Source organism: Falco peregrinus, chromosome 8, assembly GCF_023634155.1.
Source record: "Falco peregrinus isolate bFalPer1 chromosome 8, bFalPer1.pri, whole genome shotgun sequence".
In the NCBI taxonomy this organism is placed as follows: Eukaryota; Metazoa; Chordata; class Aves; order Falconiformes; family Falconidae; genus Falco; species Falco peregrinus.
Window position 1 is genome coordinate 2321156 of NC_073728.1, and position 15667 is coordinate 2336822.

Here is a 15667-nt window from a genome sequence, read left to right on the forward strand (position 1 = left end):
CCAAACGATAAGAATCGGAGACACTGTTTTGTTTTGGGTTTTTTCCTCCCAAAGGAATAATTCAGGAAATTATCTCTTTGGGACCTCCACCGGCCCAGGTATTAACATCTCACTGATGATGGTAGAGTTTAGGTACAGCTGAAGTGTGTTTCTGAATCCGGCCAGAGTAGAGGACTTAGGCTGGCCAAGGCTCTGGGGGCACGAGAGGGGAAATGAGTGGGAGCATAGCGTCAGGAGAGCAGTCTTAGGATCCTCAGCAGAGCCCGAAGCAGAAGCAGCAGGACACAACCATTTCAAAAGAGGCAGTAATCAGGTGCCAAATCACACAATCTTTTTTTCCAGGGAAGAGTTCCCTTGAATTAAAAAATCACAAAGCAGATCATATGCTTTCTCTAGAAAACTGCTTCATTACTTAACAGGTAAAAACTCCTACAACCTTCCCCCCTAAACTTGCGTCCTGTAGGATGTAAAACAATGTGAAAGATGGTAATTGCACACACCGTTACGTTAAACCTTGGTGTGTTCTGGCCTTGACCGCTAGGTCAGGAAGGAAGAGAGCTTTTTCTCTGAGTGAGCAGAATTAATACTGCCAGGCTTCTATCTCTGGCCTTACACATCTTGGTGAATAATACCCCTGCGTGCTCCTGGAAGGCTTTCCAGCCTGAAAACCACACACAGTAAAAATGGCCCCATTTCATGTTCAGGCGGACTCTGTGGTTTTTTCCTCATTTCTTCATGTTTTGTGTCTTCCTGTCCTCCTGTCACAGTCCTCTAGATAAATATGTGCCTCATAAATGCTTGTCACATGGTTTTAAATAGGGATGTGGCGCAGAGCTGGATGTGGAAATAGATGCTGGTCGACTTTGCAGCTCTTTTTATAAAGCTGCCAAACTGGAGCAGCTTCTCACCATTCCCGTGACAACCTCTTTCTGACTGTAGTTGCTTGCGTTCTGTCTTTTTCCAACTAACTGATTTTTCTGTCTCTGCGATGTTTCTTGTGGTTTAACTAGGACAAAAGTATAGCATAGTGTCCTTGTTTAGTAATGAGCACGTGCTGTCTGCAGGCTTTGAAATAGACACCCCTGATAGTTTTGGAAGAACGTGCCTCCACGCTGCCGCTGCAGGAGGGTGAGTAGCTGCGCCTGTAGCTGTTGTAAGTTATTTTGTGGCATTATTGCAGATCTGGTGCCAGCCAACTTAACTGTGCCATCCACAGAGGAATTTATTGCGGTGCAAGGGAAGCAAAGTGGTCTGATGTCAAATCTGGGTCACTTGAGACTGCCTTTTGCCACTGCCCTCATGTAGATGTTGCTTGCAAAGTAAAGGAGACGATCTGATTCCCTCTGCCGCAGAGAGCTGGGTTGTGATTTGAAGCGTGGGTTTCAGGCGTAGGGTAAAATTCATTATTTTCGTGTCCCTGTGAAGATTGCTTCAGCTTGGGGTGCGGGTGCTCTGTACTGACCCAGGTGTGTCTGTTGGCCCCAGAGGTGGCCGAGGGCTGGCAGTCAGCAGGAAATCATCAGTTCCTAGGGCATAGCGAGCGAGGAGGAGCTGCAGCTCCTGGGATGCTGCTGGCAGGGGAGTTATTCCTGGCCTCCACCTTTGGACTGTGTCCTTGTCCAAAAATGCAGCTATGCAAGTGCCCATCAGACTGCAACCCCAGTGTCCAAATGCAGCTTGTCTCCCTCTTTCCCGTTTTTCAGCCGCAAGTTCAAAAGTTTCTAAAAGAGAAACCAACAAAAACCCAACCCCACACCAAGCAACCAAGCCCCAGCCTCCAAATCAGAAAGTCAGAAGACTTGTTCTCTCAGGGTGATGCATTCCTGCTAAGTGCTGGGAGGCCAGAAATGGAAACAAAAGAAAACTGAAATACATCAATTTAAGTTGTAAATGTAGCATCCAGTTAGTTTAATTTTTTCCAAATAATTGTCAGTGGAGTGCTGTGAAGTTAAACTAGTAAAAGGACAAAACATTTGGCAAGCATTGATTTTTGACTCTTCTGTCGAGTACTTTATGGCTCAGAAAACAGCTGAAATGGAGCTTTGGCTGGAATCCAGCTTCGATTCTCTGTGGTTATAGCAGGCAGAAATGGTCATCCACAGGAAATACTTGGCAGTCTTTCTGGACGTTGCTTTTTCTTCTTGGTGGTTCAAAATGTGTATCACAAAGGTTTTGTTATTACAAAAAAAAAAAAAAAAAAAAAGAAATTGATCCAAATACTGGTTTTATTATTCTTATGGTATTACTCTTCTGTATACTTCTGTCATATTAATAGAGGAGGTATGACTGTTGCTTGGATGGAGATTATTGTAGTATAGCTCAGACACTATCTCTTTGATAAGGCTGCACCCCAAAAAGAGTAATGAAAATAACCTGGAAGTCCTAAAGAGAAGGACAGGCTTCATGAGAAGCAAAAGTGGCTCATGAAAATAAACCATATTTTTCCAATGGTTTACTATAATTGTCATTGCTAACAAGTGTTCTTATTTTTAGTACGTTGTGGTGAGTGTTCTGTAGCTATTTTACACAATAGTGATGTTGAGTAGGGATGAGCATACACCAACATATTGCATCTAGTCTTTTTTTTTTTTTTTTCCTGGAGCTGGAGCTATACAAAAGGCATTCATTTTTTTCCTGATACATGCCTGTTACTCCCATTACATTAATGGGAGTTGCATGGGTACTAGGAAAAGAACGTACTTCAAAGGCCTGCTCATCTGATTGTGAACACAAATGATTTATTGCCCCTGTGAATGACAAGGAGTCTTGGAAAGTGCTGTGCTTCTTTATGTCACTTTCTGGCTTGGAGTCATACATTTATTCGCTTGAATTACAAAAGATGTGAGAATTCAGCTGTTCTGTTTTGTATTAAAAATCACCTGGCTTTAAACAAGGTGGAGCAGCAGCTATGACGTGGTGAACGCTTTGAACAGATAAAAAGCAACGGAGCCCAGCTCATCCGCTTAGATACGTGCAGTATTGATATGACAGTCACTTTAAATAGCTATGCTCCTTATCCAACAAAGCACGTAGGGGTGTGCTTAAATCTGTCAACAGTCAACAAAACATAGCAGAATAAACCTACGAGTAACTCTTGTGATTAAATGTCACTACGTGAACAGGATTTGAGCAAAGTGCTTACTGTTGAATGCTTTGCTGAATGGGGGTGGATTTCGTTAAATGTCACCTCTTCATTATTAGACTGGCATTTTATAAGCTGGCAGCAACTTTCTTTTCAGGTTCTCTTATAAAATACCAGTTTGGTGTGGGAAGCGTTAGAGTCCAGCTCCCACTGAAAATCTCCAAGACCACTGACTTCAGATCACATTTACTGTGCTGTCTTTGGAAATTTTTTTTTTTCTTCAGCAGAAGAGAAGTTTGAGGTTTTCTAGAAAAAAAGAAATAGTTTTTAAAAGCTTCATTTTCTGTTTGATTGAATTTCATGTTGCAGTTGGCTGTACCCTGGTTTTGCAGGGCAAGTAGTACAAAAATACTTAAGAGTAACTTCTTCCTCCTTGGGGACAGGGAGCAATACAGATGTAAACTTCTGGTTTGTTCATGTTTTGTTTTCTCTACTTCTCTTTCCAGTAATGTTGAATGTATAAAACTCTTGCAAAGCAGTGGAGCAGATTTTAATAAGAAGGACAAATGTGGGAGGTAGGTAAATTATGAAGTTCATTTAAAAAAAAAAAAAAGGCTTCTAGCAGGCAAGGAAGAAAGACCATCTCAGTCTGGAAATCATATGTTGTATGAAAAATGACAGTAAAATAAAGTAGGAGTTTGGCCTTCCCTGCAGAACTCCTGCTGCTGCAGTTATATGCCAGACAGGTGCAGACTTCATTAAATACATGAAAGCCATCCCACCCTCTTGAGTTTTCTGTTTTAAAAATTTCACAGTTTTTTTTTTTTCTTTATTGCTTCTCGTACTGCCTAAATTCTTTACTTTGTGTGCCCAAGACAGCACGTGGGTTATGATGGTAGGATTGCTGCTATTTGATGTGCTTCCTCGAGGTTTTTCCCCTGCTATGAAGTGTTGCTATGAGTGTTGCTATGCCAGCTAAATGAGATGCTGCAAGGGACACTGTGCTTTGCTCTGCCTCCCAACTGGAAGAAAGTAGTGTGTATCCAGAGCGACAGCAGAGGCTGTCGCTGGGAATAGGTTGTTTGCAAGACACAGATTGATGATCTGTATCCTATTAGGCTTTGTAGGAGCACCAAAACTTCGAATTAACACAATATTTTGTTAAATTTCCATAACTTTGCATTTCATCACAGGAACATAAGGCACTGATGCTAACTGCTGGAAATGTGTAGGAATACAGCAATTAAGATTTATCATTATCCTCAGTGATGCATATTGGAATATGAGGTAACACATTCTCACTTATGTTCCAGGACACCTTTGCACTATGCAGCTGCAAATTGTCATTTCCACTGTATTGAGACACTGGTGACAACAGGAGCCAATATTAATGAAACAGACGACTGGGGACGCACCCCTTTGCACTATGCTGCTGCTTCTGACATGGACCGAAAGTAAGAAAGCCTCTTTGTATTCCTCGTTTGTATTCCTTGTGCCTCACTAAATTAGTGTCATCTATGATGCTATGTCTTTTGAGCCAAAAAAATGACCCCACCAGCAAAGGTATTTCTCTCAGATGCATGCATGACTCTGCACAAAGTTGCCCTGACTAGAAGCCAAATCCCCAGATGATGTGGCAGTTCAGCTCTACAGTTTACCTTTGATGTAACGCATGGTTTTGCAGCCACCCTGTCCTACTGAACTATTTTCAGAACATTTTGTCTTCTGTTTTCCTCTGTGTGGTTTCCTCACAAGAGTAAGCTCAGAGAATTTTCTACTCTGTCAGAAATGATGGAGCAAGAGACAGCACAAGGAGAAGTTTTCCTAGATGGGCTGCAGTGACAGGTAGACATCTGGCCATGCTGACAGCCTGCCTGGAAAAGATGGGACAGATCTACCCATCAGCCTCTCTCCGCTGTCAGAGCTGATAAAAATGCTTGCTCTGTCCAAACAGGTTGCTTTTTAGAGACTTCAAAAAGAGGGAGGCTTGGGAAATATCCTTTGCCAGAATGCAGTGCTGTTCTTGTGAGAAAGGGGGAAAACAGCTGCAGAACTTCAAAATCCTGTGGTTAGCGACTTCAATGTCTACTGCCCAGATAGTTGCATATTTTGGCAATCTCTTCCTTACAACATACAGTGTAAGACAGGCTCAATTATCCTGTTAGTTCTCTCTTAAAAGTGGTAGATATTTATTTTAGGTCATCCCATGTTTCTCCATCTCATTCCTCTAGACACTAAGGAACTGGTGTTTTGGTTTCTTGTGTAGTGAGGTCTGGTGAAAATACATCTGGCTTGTTCCCAGCAGAATACCACCTCAAAGCCACTGCGGGAAAACTTCAGCTTAACTTTGTGGCAGAGGTTGGATGCCATACCAGAACCTTGATAGCTGCTTCAGCATTTGCTGTAATGATACTGATGTAAAAAACGTCTTCCCTGTCACTCTCAAACCTGAACAGTGCTGGGAGGAAGGAGGCAGCAGGATCTTCAAAGGTGTGTGCTTGGCACTACAGTCAGAGTAGGCTTGTTGGAAGGCTTTCACCACTGACTGTTTCTAATACTGCCTTGGCAGGGTGAGGTGTTGCTCATAGTGTTGAGAATAGTGATTCGGTGTGTGGTTTTCAGCTTTTGGCTCTTTGTAGGTGAAGTTCCTGCATTTAAACAAGCTCTTGGTTAACTTCAGGATGTATCTTTTCCATCACTGAAAAAAAAAAAAAAAAGCTTGCTTTAGTCACATCCTGAACATTGGCAGGAATATATGGCCTTTATTTGCCCTCATAGTCCAAACCTAAATTGATTCTGATGTGGTGATGCTGTCTTCTCATTAAATTTTCCAGTTTGAGATGTACTGAAAGAAGCCTTGTTACACAGATGAAATGCTTTTTGCAGTCCACGATTTTACAGGTCTGCATATTTTTTCTTCCCTGCTGAATGGCAAAAAACTCCCAAGGTCAGACAATCTCAGTCCAAAGAACATTCATAATTATTTAACTTTGGATGTGAACAGTTAATGAGCAGGGAGAAGTCTTGGTGCAGCGAGGTTGCCCTACTGTTTCAGCTGTTCTGGTAATCGTTGCTGCTTATGGTCTTCAGAAAGTACCCTTTCCTGCAATGGCAATGACAGCAACACGCTCGTTAACGAGCTGATGGCGGTTTCTGAGTATGTACTGTTTCTCCAGATCATCACTTGCTCTGTTCAGGGGACCTTATTTTGGGATCTCACTGGTTTATGTTTAACTGAAAGCAGATACAGGTAGGACTTCAGCATAGCATGAGTGCTGTCTATGACCTTACAATGTTAATATTCAGCAGAGTTATTTTGTTGATAATGAAGTTTTCTCTGAGTCAGTGGGCATCAGACAGACCCCGGGTTTGTAGAACAACCCATTATTGGTAGCACCCACAGGAAGAATGTCAGATCTTGGTATTACAAAAGGGAAATTGCATGTTAAAGAAAGAATATACTGTTCTGCATTGTGCAGAATCCAGTCTGGAATTTGCGTGTTGTATTGGGATTGAAATTAGCAAACTGTCCTTCTACAAACCTTTCAAGCTACTGGTCCGTGATGGCAGCGGTTTGTAAATGTGTGCTGTGTTAGCCTTGGTGGTCAAGAAAGATCATAATCACAAGTTCATGATTATAAGATCAAAAATCATAGTCTTCTGTCTGCCATCCGTCCCGCTGGGAAACAGAGGTGCCAAAACCAATGCGGGTGTGCAGGATTACGAAGGCATGCTGAGCTATTTGAAGAATCTAAAGAACCTGACCAAGAGATCCATGTAGTGTTGCCAGGATATTTCGCAGAATGTGAGGGGAGTCAGCAACCCAGCTAATGCAGATTCAGGATAGACCAATTTAGTACCGGTGATTTAAGTTTCTCTAAATGCTAATTGCTAGAGAAGAACTAGCAGGTTACTGTAGGAAGAAGCAAGTTGTTGTAATCCTGAGTTCCTCTCTGCAAAGGAAACAAAATGCACAACACTGCTGTGGGAGAAATTTTCTGATGGAAACCAGAATTTTTTGGTTGTTTTTTTTTTTTTTTTTTTTTTTTTCCCCTGGCGTTAACTTGTGGGACAGTAAACCACATGTTGTAGTGGTCTCCATAGGTTGCAAAACTTATTAGCTGCAGACCCATGCAGTATACTCACTTAACTTGTATAATTCCTACTGTTGGCTGGAGGAGGTCAACTCCTTGCAGGGATGGGTGGCAGACTGCATCAAATCACTGGTATGATACTTTGAAAATAAGTTACATTTTTCTGTCCTCTATGCTGAGAAGAAAGAATATTTTAGGTAACTCCCATGAAAATGCTGAAGAACTTGAAAGAGCCAGTGAGATGAAGGAAAAAGAAGCTGCATTGTAAGTTTGGTAAATCAGTAAAGCAGTTAGACCTCATTTCTGGAGAATGCCACTGCTTTTGCTCATTCATTGCTCTGCTAAACACAATGCTTGGCTTTAATGAGGGCTAACCTAAAGAAAAAAGCTCTACTCTCTTCTCTGTGCACATATTCCCTGCTATTTCTCTTCCTGTGCTTGTTGCTTTTTCTTAATTGAAAAGGTACTGCTTCAGTAATTTCATAATTCTTTAGTATCATGCACTGTCTTATTTTAATGCTTTGCACTGAGTATGTTGCAAAAAGAAGTAGCCAATGGTTTCCTCAATGCAGTTACTAGGATTGACGTTTTCACCTAGCTGCTTAATGAATTTTTTGTTTTAAAAATCCCCTTTGTCATATGACAACCTTATGTTCGCTACAAATTACAAGCTATGGGAGAAGGGAGTAATAACAAATTTGTGGTTTCTTGCTGGTTTAAAAAAAAGTGGCAGGATCTATAAAGAGCATAAGGGATCCTTTGAAAAACATATGATTTAAAAAAAACAACAAACAAGCCAACAAAGAAGAAAATATGTCTATGTAGCTACCTGCTGGGAAATTGACTCAGTTAAGTCTTTAAGAACAGAGCTGAGTAGCTTTCTTGCAGGCTTTGTAATGGAAAATAATTTTGGTAATCTCGAGTAGGCACAAAAGTTAGATTGGAGATTGTTTTTTACAAAGATGATCTTCAAAGATGAGTGGGGATTTTCTCTTTTAAAAAATGGTGAATGTGAGAAGCTATTGGTGAAAAGAGTTTTGAGGTGCTGCTAGAAATACAGAATTAAGTGCCACTTTTCAGTGCCCCTCCCAGCTGCGGTGAGGGATGAGTCTGTTAAATACTGAGAGCTCACATTTACACTAGTGAATTGTCCACAGGTGTCTAGAGTTTCTTCTGCAGAACGACGCCAATCCATCTATCCAAGACAAAGAGGGGTACAACACTGTGCATTACGCTGCTGCGTATGGGCACCGGCAGTGTCTGGAACTGGTGAGTGCTCGGTTTCGGAAGCCCCTTATCTGCTGATACGTATGCTAGTATTGTGAACTCCCCGGAATGTTACTGTTTGAGTTCTGTGGATGTTCCGAAACCTGTGAAAACCTGCAATATGGTACAGTAAACTCAAATATATGCAACCAGATGTATCTTAAAAATATGTTAATCTTGATAATCCAGTTCTTGTTCAGCAAGCTGCTGCTTAAGTGTTGTCTTTGAGTGGAATTTATGTGTGCTCAAATTAATTTTAACTGTGATCAGAGTTTTCCCAGTGTATGTGTATGTGGCAGCAGTAGGGGATAATTCCCAGGGCATGACAGTCTATGTGCCTTGTTAGCTGGCACAGTATCTGACTTGCAAACTGAGAGAGTAAATAGCTTTTATCAGCTGTGTGCCTGCAGTGGCTTTTGGCTTCTGGTGAAATAACAGCAGCGTTGATAAAGTTATCATAATCAAGATGAAGCTTGTATGCCATGTAACTCTTTTTATTGCTGTTGCTTTTTTAATACCCTGAACCTGAATGATTAGAAATTGCATCTCATAAGAAGCCAAAAATTGTTAGCCAAAAATTGGATTTGGGAGATGTATAGTATGGAATTGTAGAAGTTTCTGACTTGTAAAAATAACTGCCATGAAGATGGGTGTTAACTGAACTGCTTGATATACAGGGTGATCCAAAATGATTGTGTCACATATGAATAGACTTCACTTTCTTTGAAAGAAAAAGGCTCTAATTAGAAAGTTGTATAGGTATTCATGCTTTAGTAAGAACGCTGCGTGCTGTTTAGTGTTTTATGTTGTTTGGTCCGTTCTTTCTCTGTTGAAGAGTCAAAGTGCTTGGTTGTTGGAAAGGAGCTCTGCGCAGCACATGCAGCTTTTGCACGGCGTGTACCAGCGCTGCCGGTGGTTGCCACCGTAGGAGGAAGGCTGCAGCTGGCCTGCCGCGGGCACACAGCTGGGAGCCTTGGCCTGTAATTACACCAGGGCAGCCCTGGGTCAGAGTTTCAGGTGGGATGTCAAGCCTTTTTAGCTCCCACCTGCGCAAGCACATATATTTAGGACACTTAAAATATCCCTGCTCCTTTGTTGCTTGTGGCAGCAAGTTTGCTCTTTCCTTGTTTGGAGCCTTCTCCGATAGCTGATCTCTCGTGACTCTGCCCGTGGGGATGGAGGGGTCCTCAGCTCAGCCTGCCACCCCTTCGGAACAAAAGCAAATGCTGGTATTTGAAGGGCACTTATATGGAGTAGCCTCCTCTGTGCCATGTACAAGCCTGCACTTGTACGGCCACAGGAATGTGTACTGCAACCTTACCCGTGTCTTATCACCAAATTTTTGCATGACTTGCAGGAGCAGAGACCTCCAGAAAAGTATTTTCACTGGGGGATTCTCTTTCAGCCTTCACATCAGTCCCTGTGTGCCGCCATGCACAGAGCAGGCACGGAGCAAGGTCTCTCTTTTCTTTTCCTCATTGCTGTGTGTGTTTTCTGGCAGCATATCAGTTGCAGACAGTGACCTGCTATCGAGTCCTAGTGTTGCTTAGGCTTGCCAGACAAAAGGAAGAGCTGGAAATGCAGTGCATATCAGAGGTGTTGGGTTTTCTTTTAATTTTGGAGGGTGAAATGCAAACTGTGGACTAGAGACAGCTGTGCAGCAAGCGTTCTATATTTGGACAGAGAAATTCAATGGTTTTCCATTTCAGTCTTCCCGTATTTTTCACTATAGCTGCAGTACAGAAACCCAAGGTCAAGCATCGTTTCCAGAGTTACAGTCATACAGCTGTTCTGTGTACACCGGTGAAGGGAAACGGCTATGAATTCGAGCATTTTGTGTGCAAAGGACCACTGTTGCGTACTAGGGTGTCTGCCTGAATGTTTTGTGGGGACCAGGATTTTGTCATTGGTGCTTAGAGGCTGACAAGCATCTCATTTTCTCTGGAGCTCAGTGTACCAGAAAGCATTTGTGCTCAATCGACAGCAGGACCAGGACTCCTCATCCTGGCACCCACTGTCAGAAGAAGGTGATTCTGTTTTGTTTGTGTGAGCAGTTGTCCCTTAGCTCTAGTGAGTTACAGAGTCCTAGGTTTAATAACTTGATGTTTGATAACAGTGACTAACTAATTGATACAGGCACCACCTTCACACTGATTTCTTTGCATTGCTTGGATTTGGGATGGCAAAAGGGCCAAGACCAGTCCTGAGTAGCTGAAAGGTAATTGTGCTGCGGGCATGAAATGGAAATAATCCTCATGCCGAGGTTTATTCATTTATTCCAATGCAAGAGTCCCAGGTGTTAAGCCAACTGTTGTTTGCCGTGCTTCATCTGTCTCATAAAGTAGTGTCACCTATAGGCATCACAAACCTGTAACGCAATCAAATTGTTTTTGACAGAGTTATGGTTATTTACAGCTCTTCGAAGGCTGTGTCTGAAAGCTGCAATAAGGATGCATGTGGTGCAGATGGAAAGGAGCCTCGCTGTCTCGTGAGGCTGACTGGTGGCTTGGGCACAGTTTGTTGTGCTCTCTGTGGCAGACCTATGACAAGGACTTCGTCACGAACCACGATCTTTATTTCTGGTAGCTGTTAACCACAGCACGCTGACTGGTCTAGTTACTCATAACTGAGTGAAGCATCCAATAAGGATTAACTGCTCCTAGGTGTGACTTTCAGCTAGAGGCCTCTTCTTTGCCACATAGCAGAAGGAGCAGTAAGTCATCAAATGCCATCTTAGTCCTCAAGCATTCCGTTTATCTGTTCTGAAATCTAAACCAACGCATCAAGAAAATGAGCAGCAGCGCGTGCCTCGCTCCTCTTCCCTGAGCCGCGCCGGGTGCTCAGCACCAGTGCAGGCTGTGCCAGCTCCAGCTAAGGCTGCAGGCTGCCTTGGTGCCATGGTCCGTGGAGTAGGTGCATGAGGAGGCAGGTTGTGTCTGAGGGAACTTGGCTGGGTTTATCGCTGTATCCTGGTCATACATTTTTCTTTCAAGTTTTCAGTGCTAATGAAAAGGAAAGTAAGATTCACAATATTTTCAGTTGCTCTTACTCAAGGCAAGTTGGGAGCCCAGCAGCCCTAATTCCTATGTAAATATGTCTGTAGATAGACAGGAAGATTTTTTTTATTTTGGTTTCATACATGCAACAGAGATAAATTGATGTCTTTCTTAAAAGTGCTAGCTTTGAACCACTAATCTGTACGGCAGATAATCTCTGACATACGCAATACTTATAAAATATTTCCAATCCCTTGTATCCTGCTGAAGAGATTTTCAGGCAGGATTGCTGAAATAAAAACACTATTTTTTGGTGCCAAATTGATTGTTATTTTACTCTTTTATCTTTGGGTAAATATTTTTGGTATATTATTCATAGCTCATAGATGAAAATACCTAACAATTATCTTCCCTGGAGCAAGACAGTTCTTTATGGGCATAAAACTGTTAGGGGAAAGAGTTCATATAAAATATGAAGCTTGAATTCTGGTCAAAACTAAGGCAAAGTGAGTGCAACGATACGCTCGATCTGATGAGGAACGTTTACTAGTATTTCTCTACATGTACCATACCGAACTGCAGCACAATGTTAGGGAATTATTTCAGTGTTCCAGAACACGGCAAGTTTATCAAAGACCTTGTAAGGCTCTTTCTTTCTTCCCTTCTCCTGCCTGTTTTTTAGAACAGGTATCTAAAATAACCTATTTATAAATAAATGGTCATTTAAAAATCTGAAGAAGAAGAGTGAGTATCCAGTCAAGTTTTCTTTGCTGAGCGACCTGGTCTGTGCTTTAAGCACCATAGCTTCTCAGCAACACGAAATATTTACATGTTTAAGTACAGTTTAGGAAAGGCTGGTTTATCTACAAAAATATTTTTTCATTTTTTGACTTTTGTGTTTACTGTGAGCCTGATACCTTGGCTAGAATTTAGCTAAATATCTTTATGGGGAGAGGAGAGGTACTAGGAAAAATAAGGATTAAGAGTGCAAAGGTCATATCCTTTGACCCAAACAAATAAAATTTGTGTTTGTGTGTTCAACCACAGAGCTCAATGGCAGAAGCTTTTTTCTGGAGGACCTTTAGGTTGTCTGGGATATTAGTGGGCTAGTTGCCCTGCAGTGAATGACGTGATGTTGCTAAAAAGAGAATCGGGGAAGCAGATTTTCGAGTTCTTTCTCCATCTGTAAGGGCCATTCATAAAGGCTGAGTGGTGGGCATGTGCGCTCGCAGGCGGCTGAAGCTCCCATCTGCTTTCCTGCTGCTAAAAATAACCTCAGTTTGTTCAGATTGAGACCGACTTTGGTGTTTGGTAGTCAGGGGCATCAGTCATGTTCGCTAGCCGGTATTTTAGAGCTGATAAGATCACCAAATTACTTTGAAAAAAAGAAAAATATAGTGGATTTTTTTGTTGAAATGAACTCTTATCACAAAATCCTTATTGGTGTGAAAACAGTGAAATTTAACTTGTAATTTCACGTTAAAATTCCATCTGGAGAGCCAGTCATGCGCTTTGTGCTGGTAAAAATAGGTTTCTGTGCAGTGTTAGGGCAAACAATCAAATGCCTGTCTCCTGTAGTGAAATCTCTTCTCTGACTGTAAGAATTGATGGTTATTTTTTCTTCTAATCTGCTTTTTTCTTTAAACCATCAGCAAATGAAATTCACTCTTTGGCTAACAGAAATTGAATCAGCACAGGGACTAATTCGGTTGAGGGTGGGAGGAGAGCATGGTTTCACCAAAAACCATGTCCAAAAGAAGAGGCAGATCTCGTCCTGCCTGCCCGCAGCGAGGTGAGCCTCCCAGCTGCCGCCGGGCAGGGGAGGCTCGGGCTAGCAGAGGGCTGCTTTGGCCACCATGTGGAAGGAGAGGCTGGATTTGAAGAGAAAGCAAACTCCTTTATTAGACTGACCGTTAGCACTGAGAAGAGTTCAGCCGTGCCTTCAAACAGTTCGTTCCTTAACCTGTGGAGAAGTTGAACTCACCAAGCCCACGAATCTTCGGTGCGGCTGCTGCTCATTGTGTGTGTCCCTTGTCAACCAGAGTTTGTTCCTTCCTCCCTCCGAGCGCAGGGCAGTGGTGAGCAGTGACGATGACTTCAGTGTGGCTGGGACAGGTGCTGAAAAGCCTTTTGCCACGTGGGGGTCTGGCTTGGGTCCTTGTCTGGCGGCAGACCCTAAGCCTCCTGACCCGAGCCTGTTCTTTCGGGGGTACCTTCTGGGTTGTCTCCTTCAGGAATTCCCGACCGTCTCCACGAGCAACACCCTCTTTCTTAAAGGTGGCATTTTGTCCGAAACCAGTGGCGATAGCGTTTTGTGTGGCAAATGACTTTGTATCTACGTCTATGAGAGCTTCTCCCACGTGGAAGCTCCTTTTTTAGTGGAGAAGTCCAAAGTCGTTAACTTGAGTGGCTCTAACAAGGAAAAGAATGTAGGAACTTAATGCTTGAAAATAACTTTAATAAACCTAATTTGTCTGTCAGTCCTAGAACCCCCCAGATCATGGTAGATTGATTTAATTAAGTCTTTAAGTCAGCATTAGTGCGATATGTACCCACTGGTTAAGTGATCAATAGGGGCCTGTATATGCTAGATATGCCAGTATATGTTAGCTTATAGCGGTGCATTTTGGCTTAGATTTTATGTTTTGGAAACTGGGTAATTTTGATCCTAAAAACGTTTTGGAGAAAGCTAGTGCTGCTTGTGAACTCAGCGAGTGCAGGAATTTACCATTTGCTCTGGCACCCTCCTGGCACTTTGGCTTGGAGGATGAGAGTATTGCCTAGCATCTCTGGGGCTTATTTTGTCTCTCTGACAGGTTTTGTCTTGATTTTTAGTTCATATTTTTATATTCCTGGGGTGGAAAAGCAAGGTGCTTAGATCTGTTGGACAGAATAACAAGGTGATTACAGAACTGCAGGAGACGTTTTTTTCACCTCTGGGTCATGGACTTCTGCTCTTGCCCTAAATACCTGTCTGTCTGTCTCTGTGGTGTTTAAATGTAAATGTGAAAAGAATGTCTGACTCCCTCAAATCTATTGAATCCGATGAAAACGGCACTTGATCATGGCATATAGCATTGCATTAGGCCGTATGGCTCAGAAAGAGCCGCGGGCGCTGCGGTTTTAGGGGTGTAATGGGGTTTGTTTATACCAGGCAAGGTGTCTGCCTGTGTCAGCAGACATTCAAAAAGAAACTGTTGCTGGTTTGATGGTACCTGTAGGCTTACAAAGCGAGCGAACTTTGTTAGACAGTCTCCCAGTGTGTGTCTTTTGTATCTGTATGTCTGTATTTTGTCAGCTGAGTAGATTGTTCGTCAGCATGCTCACTGCTGTCCACTGATGGCGTGGCACTGGTTCCCATCCAGCGGGACCGGCAGCAGTAGGCGGTGGTCTCGCCGCTTCAGGAGCATTCCGTCCCTAGGCGGGCAGCGCAGGGACGAGTGCACGCAGGGTCAGGTCTTGGGTTCTGATTGTGTTCACACGCTGCTGGCAATGCAGTTTATTCTACAGGAAAAACAACAAACAAAAAACACTTGCAGATTGCCGTTATACTTGAATACTTACGTCTTTAATTGACATTTTTAATTAGATTGGAAGCAAAACTCCATTGGATATAGTGAGTAAATGAAAAACGATTGCATGCTGTGTATTTCCATTTTTATTTAAACTTCTCAGTATTCTGCAAATCCTTGTATTCACTCTGATAAAGCCTGAGGAAGAAGAATCACAACTCTTAACGAGCATGCTGTGTACTTCAAGCGACTGCATGTGTGCTGCTTTTGTTTCCGCTGGATTTCCTTCTTGCTGTTGCTTCCAGGCTCAAGCTTTGCTGGAAAGTCTGTTGCTTTTCCTCAGTCAGTCTTGGGAGCTGCGAGTCAAGTGCATGTACCTGACTGGCATGACATTTTTCTGGATGTTAAAGTAACTTTGCATTTGGTGATGTGAAATGGAACCGACACTTGTCTGTTTTCTGGAGGTTTGTGGCCAATTTCAAAGTGGTTCAGAGGAGAAATGTAAATTACATGTCTTCAAGTGAGTCTGAATTTAAAAAGCACTTGTCTGTGTTTCATAGTAGAGGCACAAATGAGAGGAGAGTAGCAAATACACCCTTGAAATGCACATTTAAAAAAGTTTACTGTCACTGTATTTCACCAGCGCTCCAATTTTCTAGCTAGAGAGAAATTTTTTTAAGGATAATAATTTCTCTAAATAAAATCCTTCCTGTACCT

General features: G+C 42.5%; 1 protein-coding gene across 6 annotated transcripts in view; it reads left to right on the forward strand.

Annotated features, from left to right (window-relative positions):
- The window catches only part of ANKRD44 (ankyrin repeat domain 44), a 143936-nt gene that overhangs the window by 98990 nt on the left and 29279 nt on the right, over positions 1 to 15667 (forward strand). For 4 of the 6 annotated variants that reach the window (XR_008748373.1, XM_055811787.1, XM_055811790.1 and 1 more), the window contains exons 12-16: positions 1065 to 1128; positions 3589 to 3657; positions 4396 to 4536; positions 7357 to 7440; positions 8334 to 8445. Coding sequence is in view for 5 of the 6 variants with exons in the window: in XM_055811787.1 (XP_055667762.1) it covers positions 1065 to 1128; positions 3589 to 3657; positions 4396 to 4536; positions 7357 to 7440; positions 8334 to 8445 (470 nt within the window). In the remaining variant the exon portion in view is untranslated. The remainder of the gene's footprint in view (positions 1 to 1064; positions 1129 to 3588; positions 3658 to 4395; positions 4537 to 7356; positions 7441 to 8333; positions 8446 to 15667) is intronic. The other 2 variants (XM_055811788.1, XM_055811791.1) reach the window with 1 other exon arrangement.